General features: G+C 68.2%; 1 protein-coding gene across 5 annotated transcripts; it reads left to right on the top strand.

Moving 5' to 3' along the window:
• The first annotated feature begins 2,780 nt into the window (after positions 1–2,780).
• COL11A2 (collagen type XI alpha 2 chain) lies at positions 2,781–26,464 on the top strand. 5 transcript variants are annotated; one of them, XM_064473852.1, is made up of 67 exons: positions 2,781–2,946; positions 8,036–8,197; positions 8,312–8,522; positions 8,600–8,762; positions 8,863–8,997; positions 9,721–9,918; positions 10,334–10,450; positions 10,628–10,702; positions 11,367–11,426; positions 11,593–11,634; positions 11,751–11,813; positions 11,940–12,014; positions 12,121–12,207; positions 12,454–12,510; positions 12,691–12,744; positions 12,864–12,917; positions 13,000–13,053; positions 13,422–13,475; positions 13,863–13,916; positions 14,023–14,067; positions 14,341–14,394; positions 14,479–14,523; positions 14,726–14,779; positions 14,891–14,935; positions 15,051–15,104; positions 15,404–15,448; positions 15,616–15,669; positions 15,806–15,850; positions 15,975–16,028; positions 16,119–16,226; positions 16,340–16,393; positions 16,482–16,535; positions 16,657–16,701; positions 16,900–16,953; positions 17,124–17,168; positions 17,302–17,355; positions 17,449–17,502; positions 17,737–17,790; positions 17,884–17,991; positions 18,120–18,209; positions 18,311–18,364; positions 18,465–18,572; positions 18,693–18,800; positions 18,876–18,929; positions 19,031–19,084; positions 19,247–19,354; positions 19,692–19,745; positions 19,838–19,891; positions 19,989–20,042; positions 20,233–20,286; positions 20,370–20,477; positions 20,613–20,666; positions 20,795–20,848; positions 21,143–21,196; positions 21,293–21,346; positions 21,460–21,567; positions 21,804–21,857; positions 21,965–22,018; positions 22,262–22,369; positions 22,588–22,641; positions 22,835–22,870; positions 22,951–23,004; positions 23,201–23,486; positions 23,575–23,687; positions 23,825–23,893; positions 24,348–24,581; positions 24,826–26,464. In XM_064473852.1, exons 1-67 carry the CDS (start codon positions 2,865–2,867, stop codon positions 24,970–24,972), a joined length of 5,355 nt encoding a protein of 1,784 aa, XP_064329922.1. In that variant the 5' UTR covers positions 2,781–2,864; the 3' UTR covers positions 24,973–26,464. The 5 variants fall into 5 exon arrangements, with proteins under 5 accessions (XP_064329922.1, XP_064329923.1, XP_064329924.1 ...); XM_064473853.1 differs by lacking the exon at positions 9,721–9,918 and adding an exon at positions 9,236–9,325; XM_064473854.1 differs by lacking the exons at positions 10,334–10,450; positions 10,628–10,702.
• Positions 26,465–27,046: the final 582 nt, after the last annotated feature.

Raw genomic sequence — 27,046 nt, 5'->3', positions numbered from 1 at the left:
CTGAGGGGTGTCGGGGGCTTATTTGGGGGACCCCCCCCCACCCCAGGGACCCCACCCCCACCCCAAAGAACCCCCCCCCCGTACCCAAAAAACCTGGGGGGGGGGTGTGGGGTGTCCCCTCTGTCCCCCTCACGGCCGACACCGCCACCCGCCGCAGCTATTTTGGGGTCAAATCTCCGGCTCCCAAAATAGCCGCTGGTTTTGGGGAGGGGGGGTGTGGAGCGGGGAGGGCCCCCCCCCACCCCAGGGCCCCCCCCCAGCCCCCCCCCGGCGCGGCGGCGGCGCACAGTGCCGGCTCTGTGCCGGCGGTGAAGGGCCGAGTGTCTGAGCCTGGGCCGCGGCCAGGGCTGGGCCGCAGCGGGGAGGGGGGCACCCCCCAACCTCCCCCCCCAACCCCCGCCCCCACTGCTGGGGGGGGGAATTGGGAATGGGGGAGGGGGAATTGGGGACGGGATGGGGATGGGGACTGGGGAACTGGGAATGCAGGGGATGGGGGACTGGGAATGGGGGAGGGGGAATTGGGATGGGGAGGGGGAATTGGGAGGGGGAACTGGGAGGGGGAACTGGGAATTGGAATGGGGGAGGGGAGAATTGGGATGGGGACTGGGAATGGGGGAGGGGAGAATTGGGATGGGGACTGGGAATTTTGGGGAGGGGGGAGGGGGAATTGGGGATGGGGACGGGGAATGGGGAACTGGGAATTGGGATAGGGACTGGGAATTCAGGGGAGGGGGGGCTGGGAATTCAGGGGAGGGGGGACTGGGAATGGGGGAGGGGGAATTGGGATGGGTACTGGGAATGGGGGAGGGGGAACTGGGATTGGGAATTGGGATGGGGACTGGGAATTCAGGGGGAGGGGGAATTGGGAGGGGGAACTGGGAATTGGGGATGGGGGACTGGGAATGGGGGAGGGGGAATTGGGATGGGGACTGGGAATTTTGGGGATGGGGAGGGGGAATTGGGGGCGGACTGGGGATGGGGAATGGGGAACTGGGATAGGGACTGGGAATTCAGGGGAGGGGGGACTGGGAATGGGGGAGGGGGAATTGGGATGGGTACTGGGAATGGGGGATGGGGAATTGGGATGGGGAATTGGGAATTGGGATGGGGACTGGGAATTCAGGGGGAGGGGGAATTGGGGATGGGGACTGGGAATGGGGGAGGGGGAATTGGGATGGGTACTGGGAATGGGGGATGGGGAATTGGGATGGGGACTGGGAATTCAGGGGGAGGGGGAATTGGGGATGGGGACTGGGAATGGGGGAGGGGGAATTGGGATGGGCACTGGGAATTTTGGGGATGGGGAGGGGGAATTGGGGGCGGACTGGGGATGGGGAATGGGGAACTGGGAATTGGGATAGGGACTGGGAATTCAGGGGAGGGGGGACTGGGAATGGGGGAGGGGGAATTGGGATGGGGAATTGGGAATTGGGTGTGGGGAATGGGAATGGGGGACGGGGACGGGGGGTTGGGAATTGGGATGGTGTCGGCGGACTGGGAGTAGGGGGGGAAGGGATGGAGAGACTGGGAATGGGGACTGGGATTTGGGACCGGGGGATGGGGATGGGGAGGAGGAGGAGGGGTTGGGATGGGAGTTTGGGATGGGGACGGGGACACGGGGTGGGGACGGGACTGGGGCAACTGGGATGGGGATGTGGGATGGGGATGGGATGGGGCAGGGACACGGAGTGGGGACAGGGACACGGGACGGGATGAGTGTGTGGGATGGGGACATGGGACAGGTGGGATGGGGACAGGGATGGGGACTGGGATGTGGGATGGGGACATGGAATGGGGACACGGGACGGGGACTGGGATGTGGGATGGGGCAGGGAATGGGGACGGGGACTGGGATGTGGGATGGGGACATGGAATGGGGACGGGGATGTGGGATGGGGACATGGGACAGGTGGGATGGGGACAGGGATGGGGACTGGGATGTGGGATGGGGACTGGGATGTGGGATGGGGACATGGAATGGGGACGGAATGGGGACAGGGACTTGGGATGGAGACACAGGATGGGGACACGGGATGTGGGATTGGGACAGGGAATGGGGACACGGGACGGGGACTGGGATGTGGGATGGGGCAGGGAATGGGGACGGGGACTTGGGATGGGGACACGGGATGGGGACAGGGATGTGGGATTGGGACAGGGAATGGGGACGGGGACTGGGATGTGGCATGGGGCAGGGAATGGGGACGGGGACTGGGATGTGGGATGGGGACTGGGATGTGGGATGGGGCAGGGAATGGGGACGGGGACTTGGGATGGGGACACGGGACGGGGACTGGGATGTGGGATGGGGACAGGGAACGGGGACGGGGACTGGGATGTGGGATGGGGCAGGGAATGGGGACGGGGACTGGGATGTGGGATGGGGCAGGGAATGGGGACTGGGATGTGGGATGGGGACTGGGATGTGGGATGGGGACACGGGATGGGGACTGGGATGTGGGATGGGGACAGGGAATGGGGATGGGGACTTGGGATTGGGACAGGGAATGGGGATGGGAACAGGGAACGGGGATGGGAACAGGGAACGGGGATGGGGACACGGGACGGGGACTGGGAATGGGGATGGGGACACGGGACGGGGACACGCCGGGGGTGGCGGCGGCTGCTGACGGAGATGGGGTGGGGGGGGCGGGAGGGGGGGCCCGGGGGGGCCCGAGGGGGCGGCCGGGGGGGCCGGGGGCGGACCGGGGCAGCCCCGGGGGCCGGGCCGGGGCGGGCCGGGGTGGGGGGGGGGCGGCGGCGGGGCTGGGGCCGGGCGAGCGGCGGCACCGGCCGCACTCAGGGCCCGACCGTGCCCGGGAGCAGCCGGAGCCGCCGACCCCGGCCCCGACCCCGGCCCCGCCATGGCGCGGCGCTGCCCGGTGCTGCCCCTCGCCCTCCTCGGGCTCGGCATCGCCCTGGCCCGGCCCGCGGCGGCGGCCCCAGGTGGGACCGGGACCGGGACTGGGAGCGCTGGGGGGACGGGGGGGCGGCTCGGAGCGCCCGGGACGCTGCTGGGAGCCGGGACTGGGAGCGCTGGGGGGAGGCGAGGGACGAGGCTCGGAGCGCCCGGGACTGGGAGCGCTGGGGGACCGGGGGGGAGCGGGACTGGGAGCACTGGGGGGACTGGAGCGATGAGGCTCAGAGCGCCCGGGACGCTGCTGGGAGCCGGGACTGGGAGCCGGTACTGGGAGTGCTGGGGGGAGGCGGGGGACGAGGCTCGGAGCGCCCGGGACGCTGCTGGGAGCCGGGACTGGGAGCGCTGGGGGACCGGGGGGGAGCGGTACTGGGAGCACTGGGGGGACTGGAGCGATGAGGCTCAGAGCGCCTGGGACGCTGCTGGGAGCCAGGACTGGGAGCACTGGGGGGACGGGGGGTCGAGGCTCGGAGCGCCCGGGACGCTGCTGGGAGCCGGGACTGGGAGCGCTGGGGGGACGGGGGGGAGCGGTAGTGGGAGCACTGGGGGGACTGGAGCGATGAGGCTCAGGGCGCCCGGGACGCTGCTGGGAGCCGGGACTGGGAGCACTGGGGGGACGGGGGGGAGCGGTGCTGGGAGCGCTGGGGCGATGGGGGGGGCGGCTCGGAGCGCCCGGGACGCTGCTGGGAGCTGGGACTGGGAGCGCTGGGGGACCGGGGGGGAGCGGTACTGGGAGCGCTGGGGGGACTGGAGCGATGAGGCTCAGAGCGCCCGGGACGCTGCTGGGAGCCGGGACTGGGAGCACTGGGGGAACGAGGCTCAGAGCGCCTGGGACGGTACTGGGAGCTGGTACTGGGAGCACTGGGGGACTGGGTGGGGGGGGCGGCTCAGGGCGCCCGGGATGTTGCTGGGAACCGGTACTGGGAGCACTGGGAGCACTGGGAGCACTTGGGGGATGAGACTCGGAGCGCCCGGGACGCTGCTGGGAGCTGGTACTGGGAGCACTGGGGGACTGGGGGGGGGAACGGCTCGGGGCGCCCGGGATGTTGCTGGGAACCGGTACTGGGAGCACTGGGAGCACTTGGGGGATGAGACTCGGAGCGCCCGGGACGCTGCTGGGAGCTGGGACTGGGAGCGCTGGGGGGACCAGCGGGGAGCGGCTCGGAGCACCTGGGGATGCTGCCGGGTGCTAAGTGGGAGCTGGTACTGGGAGGACTGGCAGAACTGGGGGGACTGGGAAGGAGTGGTTTGGAGTGCCCCGGGGATGCTGCTGGGAGCTGACTGGGAGCTGGCTCTGGGAGCACTGGGGGGACTGGAAAGGTGCAGCTCGGAGTGCTGGGGGATACTACTGGGAGAACTGGGGGTACTGGGAGAACTGGGGGTATTGGGAGATATGGCTCAGAGCACTTGGGGATGCTGCTGGAAGCTGATACTGGGAGCACTGGGTGGACTGGGGAGATGCAGCACGGGAGCACCAGGGGATGCTGCTGGGCTCTGACTGGGAGGCACCACAGAGCTGTTACTGGGAGCACTGGGGGATCCCAGTGGTAGTAACTGGGAGGCACAGAGGGGATGATACCTGGGAGCTGTAACTGGGAGAACTGGAAGGTCCTGGGAGACGGGAACTGGAAACAGTGTGGAGGTTTTAAGTGGGAGATGCTGGGAGATACTGGGAGGTACTGCAGGACTGTAACTGGGAGATACAGGGAAGTGGTAACTGGGGCAACTGGGAGACAGAAACTGCGTGGATGCTGTAACTGGGATTTCCTGGGAATTGGTGACTGGGAGCAGTGGGGATGCTGGAACTGGGACCTGTGTGGAGGCTGGAACTGGGAGGTACTGGGAGATACCATAGGGCTGGAACTGGGAGATGCTGTGGGACTGTAACGGGGGGCTACTGGGGGTTGTGACTGGTAGGTCTGACAGGACTGGGGGGATGCAGCGCCGGGAGCTGCTGGGCCACCGCGACTGGGTGTAAGTGGGTGTACTGGGCCATACTGGGATGGCCCCGGCACACCCCAGCCGCCACGGTCCCACCCGGGCTATTTTTAGCCCCGTGGCCACCGCGGGCGGCTCCGGGGCTATTTATAGCCACGGGGTGGGGGGGGGGGGGGGCGGGGGGGGACACACCACGACGATGCCAGCGGTGCCACCCGTCCCCGAGGGGCCGCGGGGTCCTGGGGTGGGGGGGGTGCCCCCTTCCTCCCCCCACCCAGAACACCCCCCCCACCCCCCCGGGGGTGACAGGGAGCCCCTCCACCCCCTCTGCCCTCCTTGGCCATGCCACAGCGGGGGGACCCCAATGTGTGTCCCCCCCCAGGGACCCCCGTGTCCCCCCCCTTGTGTCCCCCCCCCGGCCGATGGCTTTGCCAGCCGGTGCCGCGCTCCCGGCCAGACTCCGGCTCTTTTTCCACTCGCTCCCGGCCTGGCAGCAACTGCTGGAAATTCCTTGGGCCGGGATCAGTCGGAGGTGGCTGCCGGCTTCCCCCCTCCAACACCTACCCCTGCCCCCCACTTCCCCCCCCCCCAGCACCCCCTTGGCCCCCGGCACCCCCACAGCCAAGCCTCATAACACCACCTGCCCCCCAACACCTGGGGGTCTGGGGGGGACCCGGCGGTCTTGGGGGAGCACCTTGGGGGGTCTGGGGAGCACCTGGGGGGGTCTCTGAGGAGCACCCAGGGGTCTCCGAGGAGCACCCAAGGGTCTCCAGGATGGATCTGGGTGTCCAGGGGGTCTCCAGGGAGGACCCAGGACCTTGGGGAGGGAATGGGGGTCCGTGGGGAGAATCCAAGGGTCGAAGGAGGACCCAGAAATTTGGGGAGCACCCGAGGGGCTGGGGAGCACCCCGGGGATCTCAGGGGAGCACCAGGAGTCGGGGAGCACCCAGGGGTCTCCAGGGAGGACCCAGGAGTCCGGAGAGGACCCGGGTGACCAGGGATGAGCTGGGGGGGTCTCTGAGGAGAACCCAGGAATTTGGGGAGCACTCAGGGGTCTCAGGAGAGAACCCCAAAATTTGGGGAAGACATGGGGGGGGGTGGGTGTCTCAGGAGAGGACCCAGGTGTCCAGGGAGGACCCAGGAGTCTGAGACACCCCCCCCGGAGGAGGCAGCAGCACCCAACCCCGGCGTGCCGGGACCCCATCCTCGGGGAGAACGGGCAGCCCCCCAACCTGCCTCCCCTCGCCGGTGTGTGCGTGCGGGGTGGGGGGGATCCGCCGCCGGTAGCCGGGGACGACGGCCTCGATGCCGCCATGCGGGGGGACGCGGGACGGGAGAAGGGGGGCCCCGCTCTGCCCCCCGGCCCCCCGGGAGTTGAGCTATGCGCCCGTAATGGCTTTTCCTCTCGCCCGGCGTCACCGGCAGAAGAAGGCGTCACCGGCAGAAGAAAGGTGCCTCTGTGCCGGCGGGGCTGGGAGGGGGCCAGCGCTGCGGGCGGCGAGGAAGAGGAGGGGACTCCCCCTTCAGCGTCGCTCGAAGCGAGGCCGGAGAACGGGGAGGGGTGGGTTTTGTTGTATTTTTGGGGTTGTTTTTGGTGTTTTTTTTTTGGGGGGGGGGGGGGTTGTGTGTAATGTGGTGCTGCGAGCTTCCCCACCGCAGCGCCCCAGTATGGCCCCACCATCCCGGCCAGGCGCCGGGGGGGGGGACACGAGCCCCGTGCCACGGTGATGGGGTTGATGAGAAACGCAGGCCGGGGCTGGTTGGGGGCGGGGGGGGGGCGGAGGGGGATGGGAGGCAGACGGACGGACGGACAGACGCACGTGGCGTGGTCGCCATCGCCACGCGCCCCGTCGGGGATGAGGGGTTTGGGGTGGGGGGTGGGGGGTGGGGGGGGGAAGCGCCGCGGCTCACCGGGGTCGCTCTGGCCGGCTTCACCAGGCTGCACCGGCGTGGCAGCACCGCGTCCGTCCGTCCGTCCGTCCTCCCCCTCCCGGCCCCGGTGCTTGGCTGCCGCCCATGATGGGTTCTGCAGATGCTGGGGCTGCGATGGGGAAACTGGGCCGGCCGGGCCAGGGTGGGGATGGGGGGGATGGAGGGGGGACGGTTTGGGGGTCCGGCGGTGGCGGTGGCGGGGGACGCTGGTGGGGGTGAGAGCCGCGCCCCCCCCCCCCGCCCGGCTGCCATCCCGGTGCCGCTGGCGGCCGAACAAAGCCGCCCTTCATGGGCGTCCCGGGAGGGAGATCGGAATTCGGATAGTGGCGGGACAGGGCGGGACGGGCACGGCTGCGGTGCCCCACGGCGCCCCACGGCACCTGGCAGTGCCCAGGGCAGCCCGTCGCACCCCACGGCACCCCATGGCACCCCATGGCACCTCACGGTAGCCTATGGCACCTTGCAGTACCTGGGGCGGTCCAAAGGTGCCCCACAGCACCCTGGGGCACCCCACGGCATCCCGTGGCACCCCACGGCACCTGGCAGTGCCCAGGGCAGCCCGTCGTACCCCACGGCACCCCACGGCACCCGGCAGCGCCCAGGGCAGCCTACGGCACCCCATGGCACTTGGCAGTGCCTGAGGCAGCTCATGGCATCCCATGGCACCCCATGGCACCCCATGGCACCTGGCAGTGCCTGGGGCAGCCCATCATACCCCATGGCACCCCATGGCACCCCATGGCACTTGGCAGTGTCCAGGGCAGCCCATGGCACCCATGGCACCCCATGGCACCTAGCAGTGCCTGGGGCAGCCCATGACACCCCACAGCACCCCATGGCACCTGGCAGTGCCCATGGCACCCCATCATGCCCCATGGCACCCCACAGCACCCCACGGCACCTGGCAGTGTTCAGGGCACCCCACGGCACCCTGCAGTGCCTGGGGCACCCTGTGGCACTCCGCAGCACCCTGTGGCACCCAGCAATGGTTGGGGCAGCCCACGGCACCCCATGGCACCTCACGGTAGCCTATGGCACCCTGCAGTATCTGGGGCGGCCCAAAGGTGCCCCACAGCACCCTGGGGCACCCCACGGCATCCCGTGGCACCCTACGGCACCTTGCAGTGCCCCGCGGCACCTAACAGCACCCGCAGCACCGCTCCCGGTGCCGGCGGTGGTGCCGGGAGCGTGGCGGCTCCGCCAAGGGGCCCCCCCCCCACCCTAAGGCATCCCCTCCCGCGCCCCCAGGAGATCCCGTGGACGTGCTGAAGATCCTCCAGCTCCATTCCCTGCCCGAAGGCGTCAAGAAAGTGCCGGGTTTCTGCTCCCAACGCGGCGCCGGCTCCGACGTCGCCTACCGGATAACGCGGCAGGCGCAGCTCAGCGCGCCCACCCGGCAGCTCTTCGCCGGTAAGCGGGGGAAACCGGTGATGATGGGGGGGTGGGGGGTGGGGGGGCGACCCCAGGACCCGCCCCACCCCCCCCCCACCGCCGTGTTCAACCACCTCTCACCCACCCCCGCAGGTAAATTCCCGGAGGATTTCTCCATCATGGCCTTGGTGAAAGCCAAACCCGGCATCCAGGCGTTCCTCCTCTCCATCTACAACCAGGACGGCGTCCAGCAGCTGGGCGTGGAGCTCGGCCGCTCGCCCGTCTTCCTCTACGAGGACCAACACGGCCGCCCGGCCCCCGAGGATTACCCCCTTTTTCGGGGCGTCGATCTGGCCGACGGCAAGTGGGTACCCGCCACCCGTCCGCCGCCGCCGCCGCCGCCGCCGCCGGTCCCGTGCCCACCCCGTCGTCTCCCCGCAGGTGGCACCGGGTGGCCCTGAGCGTCAGCCGGCGCTCGGTGACGCTGCTGGTGGACTGTGGGCGGCGGGAGACGCGACCCCTTCCCCGCAGCGCCCGGCCCCTCCTCGACACCCGCGGCATCACCGTCTTCGGCACCCGCATCCTCGATGAGGAGGTTTTCCAGGTGCGGTGGGGTTTTTGGAGGGGTTGTTGGGGGGGTTTTAGGTGGGGGGGGTGTCAGCCCACCTCACACCCCCCCCCCACCCCCCCATGTGTCCCCGCAGGGTGACATCCAACAGCTGCTCATCGCCGCTGACCCACAAGCGGCGTTCGACTACTGCGAGCACTACGGCCCCGGCTGCGCCGCCGCGGCGGCCGGCGGCCCCCAGGCCCAGGAACCCCCCCGGCAGCGGCAGCAGGTGGGGGGGGGCGCGATGGGGGGGTGCCGGAGCCCCTCCTCCCCGGGGTGGGGTGGTGGTTTTTGCTCCAGGGTGGGTTTACCCCCCCGCAAAGGGGAGGGGGGGGGGACGACACATGCGCGTCCCCGGTGTGTCCCCCCCCCCACAGTAACGGCTGCGTTTTGGTGATGTTTACTTCTTCTCACCCCCCCCCCCCGCCCCCCATCATCATCATCATCATCTCCCCCCCCCCCCCAAGTACTCCGAGGAGGCTGTGGAGTACTACGAGTACCCCTACTACTACACTAATAGCGAGGACGGGCCCCCCCCGGGGGGGGTCCCCGAAAAGGTAACGGCGGGCAGGGTCCCGTCTGTCCGTCCGTCCGTCTGTCTGTCCGCCTGTCTGTCCGTCCCGGATGTGTCACAGCCCCCCCCCGCCCCGCCCCAAGCAGGAGCATGGAAGGCAAAGGGGGGGGGTGGTGTGTGGATGAGGATGCTGCGCCCAGGGGGGGACCTGGGGTCCGCCCCCCCCCCCAATGTTTGTGCTGTCCCCGGGGACCTGACGCTGGGTGCTTTGTGTTTTGTCTCCCCTCCCCCAAATTCCCTCCCCCTCCCCCCCCACCCCCCCCCCCCAAATTCCCTCCCCCGCCCCCCCGCCCGGGTTGGTTTGTGTGTGTGCGTGTGTCGCTGCTGCCGCCTCTTCATCGCCGCCGCCGTCCTCTTCCTCGCCGCGCTGGGAGTTAGAGCCCCCCCGGCCCCAGCCCCAAGGGCCCCCCCAAGGTCGGCACCCCGAAAAAACAGCGGACGATGAACACGGCACCCGCCTACGGGAAACCCCCCGGGAAGCATCCCGGGAACGGGGGTCCCCCCGCAAACAGCGAGATGGGGCTGAGCCCCCCCCCCCGCAACGGGGCCAGGAGCCAAGGCAACAGCTACCAGCAGGTAGAGCTCGACCCTGAGTCCGTCCGTCCGTCCGTCCGTCCGTCCCACCGCGAGGCCGTTCGGCGACATCCCGGCGTTGCAAATAAAGCGGGGGGGAGCGCTGGAAAGTGGGGGGGGGGCCCTTTCCAGCGAGTCACTTCCCACCTTTATTTCTCTCACAAATCCCTCCCCTCCCCCCCCCCAAATTTCACACCTCCCCCGTGTCCGTGTGTCCCCTCCCTCCCCCCCCCCCCCCACCCCGCGATCGCTTTGTCCCCCAAAACGATCCGGGTGCATTTTTGGGGGGAGCCACCCGCTAACCTCCCCCCGCCCCTGGCTGCGTGTCTCCGTCACCCATCGCTTCGCTTGTCCGTCTGTCCGTCCGTCTCACCCGCTCTCCCGTGACCTCTCCCCCTCCCTTCCCCACCCCACCCAGGATGGGGGGCTGCCCCCCACGGAGGACCCCTGGGGGGCCACCGCGTACCCCGATTACACCCCGGGACCCCCCCGGGACCCCGACGGTGCCTCCTGGGAGGAGACGGGGCCGGCGCAGGTAACACCCGAGGGGGGGGGACACCCACCCCGGGGACCCCTCCCCGCCGTGGGACGGGGTGGGAGCGGGTGGGGGAGATGGGGGGGGGGTTACCCACCCCCCCCCCAGTCCTGTCGTGCGCCTGTTAACGCCGTCTCTCCTCGGGGTGCCCCCACCCCGCCGTCGGGGCGGCAGGAGGAGGATGAGGAGGAGGATGGGGGTCCCGGCCGGGCGTATGAGTACGTCTATACGGACCACCCCGAGGAGCTGGGTGTAAGTTGGGGGGGCGGGGGGGTGGGGGGTGGGGGTTTGGGGATGTCTCAGTGTCCGTCCCGGCTCGTCTCCACGTCCGTCCGTCCGTCCCGTCTCCACGTCCGTCCGTCCGTCCCGTCCGCGGCGTTGGCTCTGCGCGGCCCTGTGTGTGTGTGTGCGCGCGTGTGTGTCCTCACCCGTGGGTGTGATGTCACTTGGGCCGCGCGTGACATCATCACACGCCCCCCCCCCACCCTTCCCCGCCCCATTGTGCTTCCCCCCCCCCCCCCGCCCCAATTTGCTCCCCCTAATTAATGGCGGCGCCGGCGTTAATTACCGCTGCGGGACGAGGTAATTCCCACCCCCCCAACGCCGTCTTCTTGGGGGGGGGGGTGTCTGGGATTTGAACTGGGGGTCCATCCCCCCCCCCCCAGTTCCTAAATCCCCCCTCCCCCTTCCTGACCCTCTCTTTGGGGGGGTGTATTTGAGGGAGGGGGTTTAACCCCATCCCTTAAGCTCAGCCCTGATTCAGGCTGGGTTAACAGGGATGTCGGGGTTTGGGGGGGGGGGGCAGAGACCCCCCCCCACCATGGCGGGGTTGGCTGTGGGATGGGGGGGGGGTCCCTGGGGTGCCCTGCGCTGACGGGTCCCTCTTGGGGGGGGGTTACATGTCTGCCACCCCCAGGCTGTGCGCGGCGTCAGGGGCTACAAGGGCGAGAAGGGCGAGCCCGCTGTCCTCGAACCGGTACGTCTGTCTGTCTGTGTGTCCGTCCGTCCCACACACACCATCCCCCCCCACCCCAAAAATTTGTGGGTCCACCGGTGTGTTGTGTGTGTGTGTCCCCCCCCCCGGTGGCACCCCGGGGCTGGACGCTGCCCCCCCCCCAATGCCCCCCCCTCTCTTCCCACAGGGCATGTTGGTGGAGGGTCCCCCCGGTCCCGAGGGACCTGCGGTAAGACCCCCCCCCCTTGGGTGATGGTATGGGGGAGTGGGGGGTAGCACCCCGTTGTCACCCCCCCCCCCCCCCACGGTGCCACCATCACCCCATGTCTCTGCTCCCCCCTCCAGGGCATGTCGGGACCACCGGGGACGCAGGGACCCCCAGGAGCCCCGGGAGAGCCCGGCGAGAGGGTGAGTACGGGCTCGGCGGGGCCCCTCCAAAAACCTCCATCACGGCATTGACCCCCCCCCATTTGTCCCATTGACCCCCCACTTTGTGCCACTAACCCTCCCCTCCCCCCCGCCTGTCCCCAACAGGGCCCCCCCGGCCGTGCTGGTCTCCCCGGCTCCGACGGGACCCCCGGACCCCCCGGCACCTCCATGATGCTGCCGGTGAGTGGGGCGGAGGAGCTGGGTGAGGGGTGATGGGGTGCCCCCCCCCCCACCCCCCCCAGTTTTTGGGGAGGGGGCGCCCATCCCCACCCTCTGCCCGTCCCAGTTCCGCTTCGGGAGCAGCGGCGGTGACAAGGGGCCGGTGGTAGCGGCGCAGGAGTTGCAGGCTCAGGCCATCCTGCAGCAAGCCCGGGTGAGTCGTGTGTGAGCATTTTGGGGGGTGTCTCATGAAGGACAACCCCCCCCAACTCCACTCCCCCCCCCCCCAGGACCCTCCAAAAGAGTCCCCAAAGCCGCTCGCGCCCCACCGGCGCTGGACCCAGGGGTGCCGGGGGGCAGGGGTTGCATCCTGCAGCCGGTGCCCCCCCGGTTTTGCCCCTGTAGCCCCCCACCGGTGAGGAATAACCCCCCCCCCTCTTTGCTTCCCCCCCCCGCCCAGCTGGCCCTGCGGGGCCCCCCCGGACCCATGGGGTACACCGGCCGCCCCGGACCCATGGTGGGTATCAGCACCTCGGTGGGGTTTGGAGGGGGTGGGGGCTGGTGCCTCCCCCGCCCCATGGTGTGGGACTGGGGAGGGGTAAGGGCTGTGGGATTGGGGGGGGGCGGATTTGGGGGTGTCTGTGGGTGTCTGTGGGTGGGAACCCCCCATGATTGTGTCCCCCCCCCTTCCCCACAGGGGCAGCCTGGCAGCACCGGCATGAAGGGGGAGTCTGGAGACTTCGGCCCCCAGGTGAGCCCCAAGGATGAGGCTGGGGGGGGCGATCAGCCCCCCCCATGACCCCCCCCCAGGCCTCCTCATTCACCTCATTATCTGGGACCTCATTAACACTCTCCCCTCCCCCTCTGCAGGGTCCCCGAGGTCCTCAGGGCCTGACCGGACCCCCGGGAAAGCCTGGCCGGAGGGTGAGTTGGGGGCACTGGGAGGGGATGGGGTGGGGGTGGCGGGGTCTGCAACCCCCCCCTCACCCCCTCTGTGTCCCGGCAGGGCCGACCGGGGGCTGACGGCGCGCGGGGGATGCCCGGTGATCCCGGCGTTAAGGTAACGGCTGGGATGCTCGAAGCCAGCATCGGGGTCCCCTCGGATCCCACCCACCCCCCACCCACCCCCTCGTGGGTGCCCACCCGTGTCCCGGGAGAGCTCTGCTGGGGACCCCCCGCCCTGGGCCGACAGCCGGCGGGCTGGGACGCGGGAATCCTGCGGGGTCGGAGCCGGGATCGGAGCGTGGGTCCCCCCGGGGCGGGGGGAACACGGGGTGGGGGGGCAGCACCCGCCTCCGGGGGTCCCTCGGCGGGGCTCACCCCAGATCCCGGCTGATCCCGGGGAGCATCCCGGAGGTCCTCTGGTGGGGGGGGCTGTCCTCGGTGGCACCTGGGTGACATCTGTGTCGTGTGTGTCCCCCCCCCCAGGGTGACCGTGGCTTCGACGGGCTGCCGGGGCTGCCGGGTGACAAAGGCCACCGGGTGAGTCGCCGCGGTTGGGGGGCGGTACCCCCGCAGACCCCCCCCTGCTCCCACCTACACACCTCCCGCCCACCCGCTGCCTTCACCCCTGGGTGTCCCTGGCTTGGGGGGGTTCCCACATCCCTCCCCGCCCCCCCCCTCCTCCTTCTTCCCCGGGACCCCACCACCGGCTGCACCCGTAAACCGCGGGCTGAGCAAACACGGGCGCCCACCGCCGCCGCCCCTCCGGCCGGCACAGAGCCCCCATTCAGGGCCAGCCGCCCGCGCACACTGGGCGCATTCACGTCGCTCAACGCCCTCTTTACCTGCTGCCCACCCCCCCCACACCCCCGCCCCCTCCCCCCGCCGTACCCGCCGGCTGACCCGGGGGGTGTTTTGGCCCCGTAGGGTGAAACCGGCTCGCAGGGGATGCCGGGACCCCCCGGTGAGGATGGCGAGAGGGTGAGTGGCTCCGGGTGAGCCGGGCACGGGGGACACCGGGGTGGGACACCCCACACCCCCCAACCCCAAACCCTGCTCATTATCCCCCCCCTTTGTCCCTCCGCAGGGTGACGATGGAGAGGTGGGACCCCGAGGACTCCCCGGAGAAGCGGTACGGGGGTCTGGCACCCATGGGGGGGGTCTGGCACCCATGGGGGTCCTTGCAGCCATGGGGGTCCTTGCAGCCATGGGGGTTCTTGCACCCACGGGGGTCTTGCACAGGTTGAGGGGGGGGAATGGAGCGGTGCTACGGCCCCGCTGATGATGGCACCGTCATCTTGGGGGGGGGGACACAACACGTGACATACATCACACTCCCACCACCTTTGGGAGCAAAGACCCCCCCACCCCAGGTGCCCCCTTAACGCCCCGTCTGCCCTCGCAGGGACCCAGAGGTTTGCTCGGCCCCAAAGGGCCCCCCGGAATCCCTGGCCCCCCGGTAAGTGTAAGACCCCCATCCCCGTCCCCTCCCGAACCCGCTGCGCCCCCCCCGACCCCGCTCAGCACCCATCTCCCTCCGCAGGGCGTGCGTGGCATGGACGGTCCCGTGGGTCCCAAGGGGAACCTGGTGAGTGGCGTTGGGGGGCGGGGGGGGCACCCACCTGGGTGCTGCGAGCTTCCCCGCAGCAGTGTCCCCCAGCACTGTCCGTGGGGCGACCGTCCCCGCCATGACACCCCCCCCGCACTGGGGGCACGTGATGCCCCACTGGCGACACCGGCGTGTCCCCAGTGAGGGCCTCGAGCGCTGACCCACTGTCTGACCGTCACAGGGGCCACAAGGGGAGCCAGGACCCCCCGGGCAGCAGGGGACCCCAGGAACCCAGGTGAGCACCCCCATTTTGACCGGGAGCTGGACCCGTCCGGCCTCCCCCCCACCGAGAGCGGGGTGGGGGGCACAGGGAGGTAACCCCCCACCCCCCATCTCTGTGTTTTAGGGTCTCCCGGGACCACAAGGCGCCATGGGACCTCCTGGAGAGAAGGTGGGCGCCGGGTCCTGTATCTGGGGGTGGGGTGCATGGGGAATTGAGGGGGGGGACGCACACACATGTTCCCCTCCCTCGCTGCCGGCGCTCACCCCAACTCCTCTCTCTGCAGGGTCCCCAAGGGAAACCCGGCTTGCCCGGCATGCCTGGCTCCGACGGACCCCCCGTGAGTACCCCCCATCACCCCCGGGCAGTGACACCCCCCCCCCCGTGTCCCCCCTCCCCGCCCTTCCCCCTGCCCTGCGGCGGGGATGCATCCAGCATCCGAAGGATGCTCCGGCCACCTGCCAGCCCCTCCCTGACCCCGCCGTCCCCGTGTCCCCCCGGCTGGCACGGAGCCGCCGAGGGGGGCTGGTTGTGGGTCTGGGGTGGGGAAATATCGGCTTGGGGGTGGGGGGAGGGCGGATGGGGGCCGCGTGTCTGCAGGTCTCTCATGGTGCCGGTTGTCCCCTGTTGTGTCCCCAGGGTCACCCCGGGAAGGAGGGACCCCCCGGCACCAAGGGCAACCAGGTAAAGCCACTACGAGGCCGGATGGCTCTGCCCCCTTTTACCCTCCTTGGGGTGGGGGGCGACGGGCAGCCCCGGCCCCCCCCGTCTGCTGGGGGGGTGTCCCATGGCTGCCCCCCACCCCAAAACGTCCCCTGGCACGTGGTGCGAACGTCTCCCTCCTTCCGCAGGGCCCGTCGGGCCCCCAGGGACCCATCGGCTACCCCGGCCCTCGCGGAGTGAAGGTCAGTGCCTGATTTTTTTTGGGGGGGGGGGGAGCGGGTATTGGCTGATTTCGCTTTTTTTGGGGGGAAAAATGGGAGGAAACAGGAGCCGTGACGCCTTCTCGCGCCGTGGGTCACCCCACTCCTCTCTCCCTAGGGAGTGGATGGCATCCGGGGGCTGAAAGGACACAAGGGTGAGAAGGTGGGTGTCTGTCCCCGTACCCCCCACCCCGCCGGCGGTGCGGTGGTCCCCGGCCGGCAACGGGGCTGCGTCGCCGTCCACCGCCCATTGACGCCTGTATCGCCATCTTCATCCTCTCCCGCAGGGCGAGGAAGGCTTCCCCGGCTTCAAGGGGGACATGGGTGTGAAAGGAGACCGGGTAGGTATTGGGGGGGGGTCCCTGGTGTCCCCCCGGGGCTGCTGCCCTGGCTGGACCACCCTGATACCCCCCCCCCGGCATCTCCCGCAGGGCGAGGTCGGCGCGCCGGGCTCCCGGGGCGAGGACGGACCCGAAGGTCCCAAGGGACGGACAGGACCCACCGGTGACCCCGGTCCCATCGGGGTGGTCGGAGAGAAGGTGAGGGGATGCGGAGAGGGGGCGGGGCGTGCCGCTGCAGGGGGGGCTAGCGAAGACCCCCATCGGCACCCCGTGACGCCCCCCCCCCCCCCATCACGTCTCGCCTCCCACAGGGGAAGCTGGGAGTGCCAGGCCTGCCCGGCTACCCAGGACGTCAGGGTCCCAAGGTGAGTGTGGCGGCCGTGGGGCTGCCCCACACTTCCCACCCCCCCCCCGCCCCCAGCACTGCTCACCCCACCTCCTCTCCATCCCCAGGGATCGCAGGGTTTCCCCGGATTCCCCGGCAGCAACGGCGAGAAGGGCGCGCGGGTGAGTGACGTCCCCCCCCCCCAGGGACCAGCCGCGAACCAGAGGGGGGACACAAGCACCGAGGGGTGGGGGGTCCCCCACCCTGTTGCCCCCCATGTGTCTCTGAAACACTCTCTTACAGGGTCTGTCCGGCAAATCGGGGCCCAGGGGTGAGCGTGGCCCCACGGTGAGTATGGGGCAGGGTTAATTGGGGGGGGGGGGGGCCGTGGTCTCCCCACACCTCTCTCCTGGGGTGCCTTGCACCCAGCCGGGTGGGGATTGGATTGGGGGGGGCCCTGCTCCCCGTAACCTGTGGGGTGGGGGCTCGCCGGGTTGAGGAGGGGCTGATGGCCCATCCATCACCCCCCTCCGCCTCCTCCCGCAGGGTCCCAGGGGCCAGCGGGGACCACGAGGAGCCACCGGAAAGTCAGGGGCGAAGGTCAGTTTTTGGGGGGGGGGAGATGGATGCGGGGGGGGGGGGTTGTGTGTGTGTGTCACCCCGACTCCTGCACATGTGTGATTGCACACGCGCGTGTGCCAGCTCCAGCACCGCCGTGCGCCGGAGCTGGGCACCCACTGGGCACCCTAAACCTTCCTCTCGCCCCACAGGGCACGTCTGGCAGCGACGGCCCCCACGGCCCCCCGGGTGAGCGGGTAAGTGGGTGTCCCAGCCTGGATTTGGGGGGTGGGGGGGGTGGGGGGGGCTGGTGATGCCCTGCTAACGAGCTCTGCGTTCATTAACACCGTCTCCAGCGTGCCGTAACCACCCTGCTCTTCTCCCCTCTAGGGCCTGCCAGGACCCCAGGGACCCAACGGCTTCCCGGGACCCAAAGGACCCCCTGTAAGTAGTGGGGTGTGTCCCCCACCCCCCACCCTCCACCCTGCAGGTGAGGTGCCCCCGGCGCTGCTCACCCCCCTGCTCTTCTCCCCGCAGGGCCCCCCCGGCAAGGACGGGCTCCCCGGGCACCCGGGGCAGCGAGGAGAAGTCGTAAGTGTGCCCGTGTCCCCCCCCACCGCCCCCCACCCACCCCCCACCGCGCTGACACCCGTGCTGCCCCTCGAGCCGCTCTCCTGTCCCCGCCGCGTGTCCCAACCCGCCCCCCCCCAGCCCCCTCCTCGCCCCCCCAGTCCCCTCCTCAGGGACATGCTGCTACTCCCAGGCTACCCTTGGCTTGCCCCTGGTGCTGACCCCCCGCCCCCCAACTTCTCCTCTCTCCTCCAGGGCTTCCAAGGCAAGACCGGCCCCCCCGGCCCCCCCGGGGTGGTGGGACCTCAGGTGAGCTCGGCCTCGCGTGAGTGGGTGGGTGGGTGGGGGCTGTCCCCAATTCCCGCGGGGCTGCACTGACTCTTGCTCCCCGCCGTGTGCCAGGGAGCCGCTGGCGAGTCCGGCCCCATGGGGGAGAGGGGCCACCCCGGCCCCCCCGGCCCCCCGGGAGAACAAGGGCTACCAGGACCATCCGGCAAGGAGGGCACCAAGGTGAGGCAGCGGGAGGGAGGTGGGGCGGGGCGGGAAGGTGCTGTGGGCATGGCAGTGGTCTCCAGGGAATGGGATGGGGTACCGGGGTGTGGAGCCCCCCCCCCCCATCTCACCCCCTCTCACCCTAGGGAGACCCCGGCCCCACCGGCTCCCCTGGGAAGGACGGTCCTGCCGGATTGCGGGGTTTCCCCGGTGAGCGGGGTCTGCCCGGGACCCCGGTGAGTAAATCCCTTCCTCAGCTCAGCCGGGACAACCCCCCTCCCCCCAGCCCCCCCCCATCTCACCGGCAGCATCGCACTGACCCCCCCTCATCTCGCAGGGCGGCCCAGGGCTGAAGGGCAATGAGGGACCGGCGGGACCCCCAGGACCTGCAGTGAGTGTCCCCCCCACCCAACCATGAGCCCTGGTGCCTCGTTCGGTGCGGCCCCACGGCTCCCCTCGGGCTGACATCGCCCCCCCCCATTTTCCCCCAGGGCTCCCCTGGGGAGAGAGGTGGCCCAGGGCAAGGTGGTCCCGTTGGCCCCCCAGGACGACCCGGACCACAGGGACCACCGGGCCCTGCCGGAGAGAAAGGCGTTCCCGTGAGTGCTTAGGGACATCCCGCCCGCATCCTGCAGGGAGCGGCGGGTTTGGGAGGGGTGCAAGGGGGTGGGTACCTGCACCCCTCACACCCCCACCCCCCAATTTTCCCATTCCTCTAGGGTGAGAAGGGCCCCATGGGTCCTGCTGGCCGGGATGGCGTTCAGGGTCCTGTGGGTTTGCCTGGCCCAGCCGGCCCCCCCGGTGGCCCTGGGGAGGACGGTGACAAGGTGAGGTCCCACCCTGCCCCGGTGTCCCCGTGCGCCCCGATGCGCCGGGGCTGAGCACCCCCCTTCTCCCCGCAGGGCGAGGTGGGCGAGCCGGGACAGAAAGGCACCAAAGGCAACAAGGGCGAGCACGTGAGTGTGACCGGTGTCCCCCCCCCTGCCCTACCTCAGACCTTGTCCCTGCTGTCCCCGGGGTCTGCCCCAGCCTCACCGACCCCCTCCCTCCCTTGCAGGGTCCTCCTGGTCCCCCCGGGCCCATCGGGTCAGTCGGGCAGCCCGGAGCCGCCGTGAGTATCCTGGAGGCAGGGCAACGCCGTGGTTGGGGGGGCATGACGCGGTGGGGAGGGGGGGGTGTCCTGCGCCACCCCTGGGGCCACACGGAGGACGTCCCTGTCCTCCGGTCTGTCCCCGGGGGCGAGCGGTGGCCAACCCCCCTTCCCGCCTTACAGGGCGCCGACGGGGAACCGGGTGCCAGAGGTCCCCAGGGACATTTCGGGGCCAAAGGCGACGAGGGGACGCGGGGCTTCAATGGCCCCCCCGGCCCCATTGGGCTCCAGGTGAGCAGGTGCCCCCCACCGCAGCACCCCATGGCCACGCCCTCACCCCCGGGACGGTGCTACCGCCCCCATCCTGCCCGCCCCCAAAATAGGTGGGGGACGGATGCCCAGGAGGGGCTGGGGGTGTGGGTGCCCAGCTGGGGCCCATCCCCTGCTGCCTCCATCCCACTGTGCCCCCCCGCCCACCCCCCCATCCAGCTGTGCCCCGGCTGTCTGCATCCCCTGCCTGTTGCATCCAGATGTGCCCACCCCCCCTCCATTTACATATTCATCGCTGTTTGTGTCCCCCCAACGCCTGTTGTGCCCCCCACCCCGTTAACGCTCTCGCTCACCCCAGGGTTTGCCGGGTCCAGCCGGTGAGAAGGGTGAAACGGGTGACGTGGGCCCCATGGTAAGTGACCTCGGCCCCTCCCGGCCCCGTGTCGCTCTGGGTGGGGGTACCCCAGCAGCATCCTCACCCTGTGCTTTCTCCCCCACCCCCAGGGCCCACCTGGCCCCCCAGGTCCCCGTGGCCCAGCTGGACCCTCTGGAGCTGATGTAAGTGACCCCGCTTTCCCCCCCCCAGCGCCCCACTGTCCTTCCACGTGTGGGGTGCTGGGGTGACCGGCTCTGCTCTCCCTCTACCCCCCCACAGGGACCCCAGGGACCCCCCGGAGGCGTTGGGAACCTGGGACCTCCTGGTGAGAAGGTAAGTCCCCGGACATCGGGGCTCGGTCCCCGGCGGGGGGGGGGATGGGAGCTGTGCCAAGTGGGTGCGGGGGCGGGGGGGGGGGGCGAGGCCGTGGGGCCGCAGTGGGTCTATGGGACAAGAAGGGGACAAAGGGGGGATGGGGTGGCACGGGGCGGGGGGGTTTGACTTCTCTCTCTTCCTATTTCAGGGGGACCCCGGTGAATCAGGGGCCCCAGGAATCCAAGGGGAGCCAGGAGTCAAGGTGAGTGGCAGCAGGGACATCCCCCGCCCTGTCCCCGTCCCCCGGCTGCCCCCGCCAGCCGCTGACCCCATCTTGCACCTCAGGGCCCACGAGGAGAGCGAGGGGAGAAGGGAGAAGCCGGAGCTGCCGGTGCTGCCGGGCCACCTGGAGGGAAGGGCCCCCCCGGAGATGACGGGCCCAAGGGCAACCCCGTGAGTGCCGTGCCCCCCCCCCCCCCCCCAGGATGTGGGGGACACGGGGAGGGAGCAGGGTGGGTTCGCTCCGGGAAGGTGTTGGGACCCCTTGGTCCGGGGGTCCCCTCAGGCCAGCAGCTCTCTCCGTTTCAGGGTCCCGTTGGCTTTCCAGGTGATCCCGGACCCCCAGGTGAAATGGGTCCCAGGGTGAGTGTCGCATCCCGCCCCCACCGGGCTTCTCCCACCACTGGAAGGGGCTTCCCCAGGAATGGGGTTGGGATTTGGGGGGGTGGTGAGGGGCTTTGTGCTGACTCCAGGTTTTCCCTTGCTGACAGGGCCAGGATGGTGCTAAGGGCGAGCGTGGGGAGGATGGCGAGCCCGGGGAGCCGGTGAGTGCCCCGTTCCAGCATGGCCCCCACCTCACCGTCCCTCTGGGCAGGGATGCCTCGACCAGATTCCCCCATGAGGTTTAGGACAGGATCGACCCCACCGCTTTGGGAAGCGGGGCGCCCAGCCTGTCCTCCCTTCTGGGGCCATCGGATCAGGTCCCCCGTGGTCCTGGGACCCTCCCATCCCTCTGGGTGCTCCTCAAGCGGCAGGGGATCCTCCTGCATGCCGCCTTCTCCGTCTGGTTTCTGGGACAATGGCAGCTCGCTCGACTCCTTTCTCTTCTCCTTCCTTAGGGCTCGCCGGGTCCGACAGGAGAGAATGGTCCTCCTGGTCCCCTGGGGAAGAGGGTAAGCGTTGGGTGAGCCTGGCTCTGGCTGTGGCACATCCCGTGCCACCCACCTGGATGTCCCTGGCCCTCACCACCCTGCTTCTCCTCTCCGCAGGGCCCAGCCGGCTCCCCCGGCCCCGAGGGGCGTCAGGGCGAGAAGGGCGCAAAGGTGAGCGATTCGGTGACCGTCCCCGTGAGGAGACACCCCCCACCCCGCGGCGCTGCTGAGCTCCGTGCGCCCGCGTACGGGGTCAGCCTCACCCGGTTACTCTGTCCCCCCAGGGAGAACCGGGCGCAGTGGGTGCTCCTGGCAAGACGGGTCCTGTGGGTCCCCAGGGCCTTGCTGGGAAGCAGGGCCCCGACGGTCTCAGAGGTCTACCTGGCTCGGTGGTACGTGGCAACGTCTCCCGGTGGCAGGGCACCGGTGTCCCGTGCCCGGGGTGAAAGCGCAGCAGGATCTGCTGGCACAGGGCAGAGGAGGGGTGAGGGTCTGACCCTCACCCTGGGAGGAGACTGGGACATGTCACCGTGCCCACGCTTCGTGGGGGGCTGCCCGGAGTTTGCGTTGTCACCGGTGGCACCGACTCCGGACCAGCGGGGCTCACCTTGTCCTCTCACCCACACAGGGAGAACAAGGCAAACCAGGCACCACAGGCCAGGCTGGGCCACCAGGACCAGTGGTGAGCGCGGCCCCCCTCCCTCTCCCCGCCACAGCTCCCCGAGAGGGGGGGTCCCCCCCCACTTTATGCTCCCCACATCTCATGTGCCCACCTATGTACATCTACAGGGACCCCCAGGTCTCCCCGGCCTTAAAGGTGACACCGGTGCCAAAGGAGAGAAGGTGAGCGAGGGTGCAGCGAGAGACCCGTGCTCTGGGTCACCGCTGCACCCAACACAAGTTGGGGACCACGGCACCCCCGGCGTGGGGCATGCCCCACACTGGGGAGCCAAGACCTTCAACCCCGCTGGGCAGCCGGCACTGGGTGGTCTGGTTCCTATGGGTGCCCCGAGTGCTGTCCCCCGCCGGGCACCCACCACGTCCCGCTTCGCGGCCCCGCGCTGATCTCTACTGGTGTCTCCCCAGGGTCACCCTGGTCTCATCGGCCTGATCGGACCCCCAGGGGAGCAGGGGGAGAAGGGAGACCGAGGTCTCCCCGGCCCCCAGGGATCTACGGGGCAGAAAGGAGAAACTGTGAGTGTGGGGCCTGGGGAACTGGGGAGCCTTGGGGGGAGGGGGGGTGTGATGATGGGGTTGTGGGGGGAGACCCATGCAGGTGGGGACCATAAAAGTGGGGTGCAGGGAATGACTTGGGGGGCTCGGGGAGTGGGGAGCCCTGCAGGGTGCTGGGGGAGGTGGTAATGGGGCTGTCCTGGTTTCCTCACACCGGTTTCCGCTCTCCCATCATGTAGGGGATCCCTGGTGCTGCTGGACCCATCGGCCCTGCCGGACCCCCCGGACTTCCCGTGAGTGCCCCCCACGTGCTGCCAGTCCCACACCCCTCCCTCTCCAAGCCCCGCTTCTCACTCCCCCTCTCTCATCCTTGCGCCCCGGGCTCGCAGTTTCCCTCCCTGTGTTTGCCGGGGGTGGGGGGGCTGCTATTCCCCCCACCCCACCACGCCAACCCCGGCCGCTGATAGACTTGGTCTTGCTTTGCAGGGCCCAGCTGGTCCCAAAGGTGCCAAGGGAGCCATGGTAAGTGCCAAGCCAGCGCCCCCACCCTGCCCCCACCTTCATTCCTGCCCAAGGCTGACTCCTGTGTCTCTTTCCTCTAGGGCCAAGCAGGACCCAAAGGTGAACGTGGACCCCCGGGACCCCCTGGACACCCGGTGAGTGGCTCAAGCGTTGGCGCCCGGGGAGGGATGAAGGAATAGCTCCTCAGGAGGTAAAAATGACACCCAGGAATGGGTGCGGAGGGATGTCGCCTATCTCAAGGACTGAGCATGGGGTGGTTTGGGGCCCTGGGGAGCGGGGGCTTTGCAGCCCCCCTGTGCTCTGGTGCTGACAGTGCTGTGCCTGCCACAGGGTCCCCCCGGGGAGGTGATCCAGCCCCTGCCAATCCAGCTGCCCAAGAAGAGCAAGCGCTCTATTGACGCCAGCAAGCTGGTGGATGAAGAGGAGGGTGAGGATGGAGAGAGAGCGGCCGCTGACCAGGCGCCTCGTGACTACGCCGACGGCATGGAGGAGATCTTCGGCTCCCTCAACTCCCTCAAGCAGGAGATTGAGGGGCTGCGGCGCCCGATGGGCACCCGGGACAACCCTGCCCGCACCTGCCAGGACCTGCAGCTCAGCCACCCGGGCCTGCCTGACGGTGAGCCGCACGAGCGCCGGGTGGGGAAGAGATGGCGGTTGGCACAGCAGCCCCACCCCGTGTGCTGACCCCTCTGCTCCCTGTGCAGGCGAGTACTGGATTGACCCCAACCAGGGCTGCGCTCGAGACTCTTTCAAGGTTTACTGCAACTTCACGGCAGGCGGGGAGACCTGCGTCTTTCCCAGCAAGGACGTCCAGCGGGTGAGCGAAGCGTGGGGGCAGCTCGGTGTGCGGGGTCCCAGCGCAGCCGCAGGAGGCAGGGTGGTGGGGATCAGCCACGAGAAGAGGGCAGTGTGGGGCGCTCCCCGCCTCGCTCATGGCTGCCTCTCCTCTTCCAGGTGAAGACGTCAGCGTGGGAGAAGGAGGCGCCCCAGCGGTGGTTCAGCCAGTTCCAGGAGGGCAGCAGGGTAAGGATGCTGCCGGCTCACGGGGTTGGGCTGAGCCCCCTGTGGCGCTGACGGGCGAGGCCCTGGGGACGCGTTCCCTGCAGGTGGTCTTCCTCCTCTTCCAGGAAGGAGAAAACAACCTTCCTGCGTGTCGCTACCACGCGCCAGCCCACATGAGCCCCTGGCGCGCCCCCCTGCCTGCTCTCTGACTTACACCCCTGTTGGCCACTGCTATAACGCCCTCAGTGTGTCCCCAGCCTTGGTGCTGTCTCGGCACCAGCTGGATGCATCTCCTCCTCTAAGGAGAAAAAGAAACGTCCCCCACCTGCCCTTGAACCTGTCAGCCCTTCCGACCATCTCCCCTTCCCCAGCCGCCTCCTCCGGAGGGGTCTAGATCCCAGCAGAACCCCTCCAGCCCCGCTGCTCGCACGCCTCTTGCTGTCGGCCCTCATTAAGTCCTCTCCTGCTCCCGCAGTTCTCCTACACGGACTCGGAAAGCCAGCCCCTCGGCGTGGTGCAGCTGACCTTCCTACGGCTCCTCAGCGTCTCTGCCCGCCAAAACTTCACCTACCACTGCCACCGCTCGGTGGCCTGGCACAGCGCCGCCTCTGGGGACTACCAGCGTGCCCTCCGCTTCCTGGCTGCCAACGAGGAGGAGCTCAGCTACGACACGAGCCCCTACATCAAGGCTGTGATGGACGGCTGCGCGGTGAGCACGGCAGGGGAGCAGGCACGGGCGGGCAGTGGGGAGAGGGATGTGAGTGGAAGCAAGATACATGGGGCTGAAGGAGTCACAGGGAGAGGAAGCTGAAGACAAAGGGATGGGTGGAGGCACAAATGGGTAATGAGGGGAGAGGAGGCACCAAGATGGAGGGATGGAAGAACGGAGAGAAGGCAGGATCTCTCATTTGGGGGTGCCACGAGTGTAAGTAGGGGTGCTCCCTCCTCTGCAGACACGACAGGGCTCCAGCCGGACAGTGCTAGAGGTGAGCACGCCCCGCCTGGAGCAGCTCCCGCTGCTGGACATGCGCGTCATGGACTTTGGCGAGCCCGGCCAGAGGTTCGGGTTCGAGGTGGGCCCAGTCTGTTTCCTCGGCTAGGACCAAACCGTCACCCTCCCTGCCACACCCTGGCCTCCAGTGGGGCAAACCTTGCCTCCTCCCGTCCCCCCACCGCCTTCCAGCGGTGAAGCAGCAGGACCCGCCTCCCCCTTGCACCACATCACCCACCCGCTGCTGCAAGGAGCCGAGGTGCCAGCCCTGCTCACGCGCACCGAGACCGCCGTGCCGCCGCTGCCGTCCCCACGGGGGCCAGGGTCTGGAGAGATGCCAAAGAGACTTTAATGCTTAGAATAAATCTATATTTTAATATGTAGAGAGACAGAGAGGAAAATTTTTAACGGATCCACTGGCTACCTCCCTTGGCGCCCAGCAGTGCTCCCTTCCTCCCAGATCTCCCTCCGAATCACAGTGCTCTTTCCCAGCATTCCCAGGGCTTATTTTCCATGTGCCCCCTCCCTGGCCCCACCACCCCAGGGGGGAGCCCCTCGAGGAGTGCATCCACCAAGCAGAAGGAGCGGTACTCGGGTTTGCTCTCTGCCTGGAGAGCCAAAGGGTTTCAAAGCCCAACGCGGCGAGCAAGCCCGGGACAACGCTGGTGTCAAGCACCGCTAGCATGTGTTTGGGATCAGCAGCAGGAGAGCTCTCGTACCTCTCTCCCTACGTGGATTCACACCACGGCAACCCTCGTGCTTCAAAGCTGGTCTCTCGGGGTCGGGAGGGAACGGACCCATGGACACATCTGTCCCCTGGGGAGCGTTACCTCCTTTGTGCGCAACCCCACAGCAACGGTCGCTGTCTGCCTCCGACAACGCACTGACCCACCTGGGCTCTGTAGTCTGGTCCAGCCTGACTCGTAGAGGTGGAGCGGCCGCTTGACTTCGCTGCTTTGCTCATCAAGGCTAATTAATTTGAAAAAAGCTTCCCTGTCCTGTCCGGGTGCTCCTTCTCCTCCCTGCCGCACCTGTTAGGGCAAAGGGGTTCCAGTCCCTGTCCTCAGTCCCACCGCGTCATTGCAAATCACCCCTCTTAAAATGGGTGTATTTAAAAAGCTTCCAACAAAGCCTGTCCCTAACCCATGGAAGGAAGCGAGGAAGAAGGACGTTGTGTTTATGCTGTGTTTTTTATTTTTTAAATTAATTATATTATTTAAAGGAGTGGATACAACCATCAATACTGGTCCTTGCAGTGTAATTTTGGATTCCCTGCCCCACCCCCCCCAAAAAAAAACCAAAACAAAAATAAAAACAAGAAGTGAATTTCTGCATGGAGATGAACCCAGCTCAGTGCTTGGGGGAGGAAAAAATAAATTAAAAAAAAAAACAAACCCACAACAGTAAAAAGCTATTTTCATGGTGCTGTCTGATAAAAAGAAATTTAAAGGGGCACCAGTCTTTGCTTTTTAGTTTTCTTAAAAAGCAGAGGTGTGCCCCCTGGTGCTGAGCCGGCAGCCTGTATAATGTTTTGTAAGTAATTTCTAAAGTTGTATTGTAATATATCATCTATAATTTTGCTGCTTTTTGGGGGTTTGTTATTTCTTTGTTTGTTTGTTTGTTTGTTTCCTTTCTCTCACTTTCCCCTAGCTTACCTACATGATTTAATCCAGCCCAAAATTCCTCTGTACAGAGTTGAGTTCCCATACTGGGGAGAAAGTGGGGAATACACACACACGCACATAAATCCACCGTTAGTAAATGCACCTGCAAATGGGCTGCTCGGTCCAGAAGGGGCTGCAGAACATCCGGGCCACAGAAATGCTTCACAACAGCTCCTAACAGAAGTCTTGCAAACTAAAAAGAAAAGCCATGTAAAAAAAAAACCAAAACAAAACACAACACACCCAACCAAAAACCAAAGCAACCAAAAAAAACTTGGGGAAAAACACAGGAGACTCTCAGAGCCCTGAAATTGCAACTCTGAAGGGATTTCAGCTCAAGTAGGAGCTGTCTCGGAGAGAGGCTGCTGGACTTCTCCATGCACGGGTATGGGGTCCAGGGGATCTCTCCGTGGTGGACCAGGTAACGCAAGGGGTAAGGGGGTACAAGGTGAGGCAAACCCTCTGGAGGGTGAACAACCTTCCGCTCTGGGTTTGCTAGAGTGATTGGGGTGTTTTCTC

Source organism: Phalacrocorax carbo, chromosome 26, assembly GCF_963921805.1.
Source record: "Phalacrocorax carbo chromosome 26, bPhaCar2.1, whole genome shotgun sequence".
In the NCBI taxonomy this organism is placed as follows: domain Eukaryota; kingdom Metazoa; phylum Chordata; class Aves; order Suliformes; family Phalacrocoracidae; genus Phalacrocorax; species Phalacrocorax carbo.
Note: the sequence above shows the minus strand (reverse complement) of the source record. Positions and strands in the feature narration are given on the sequence as shown.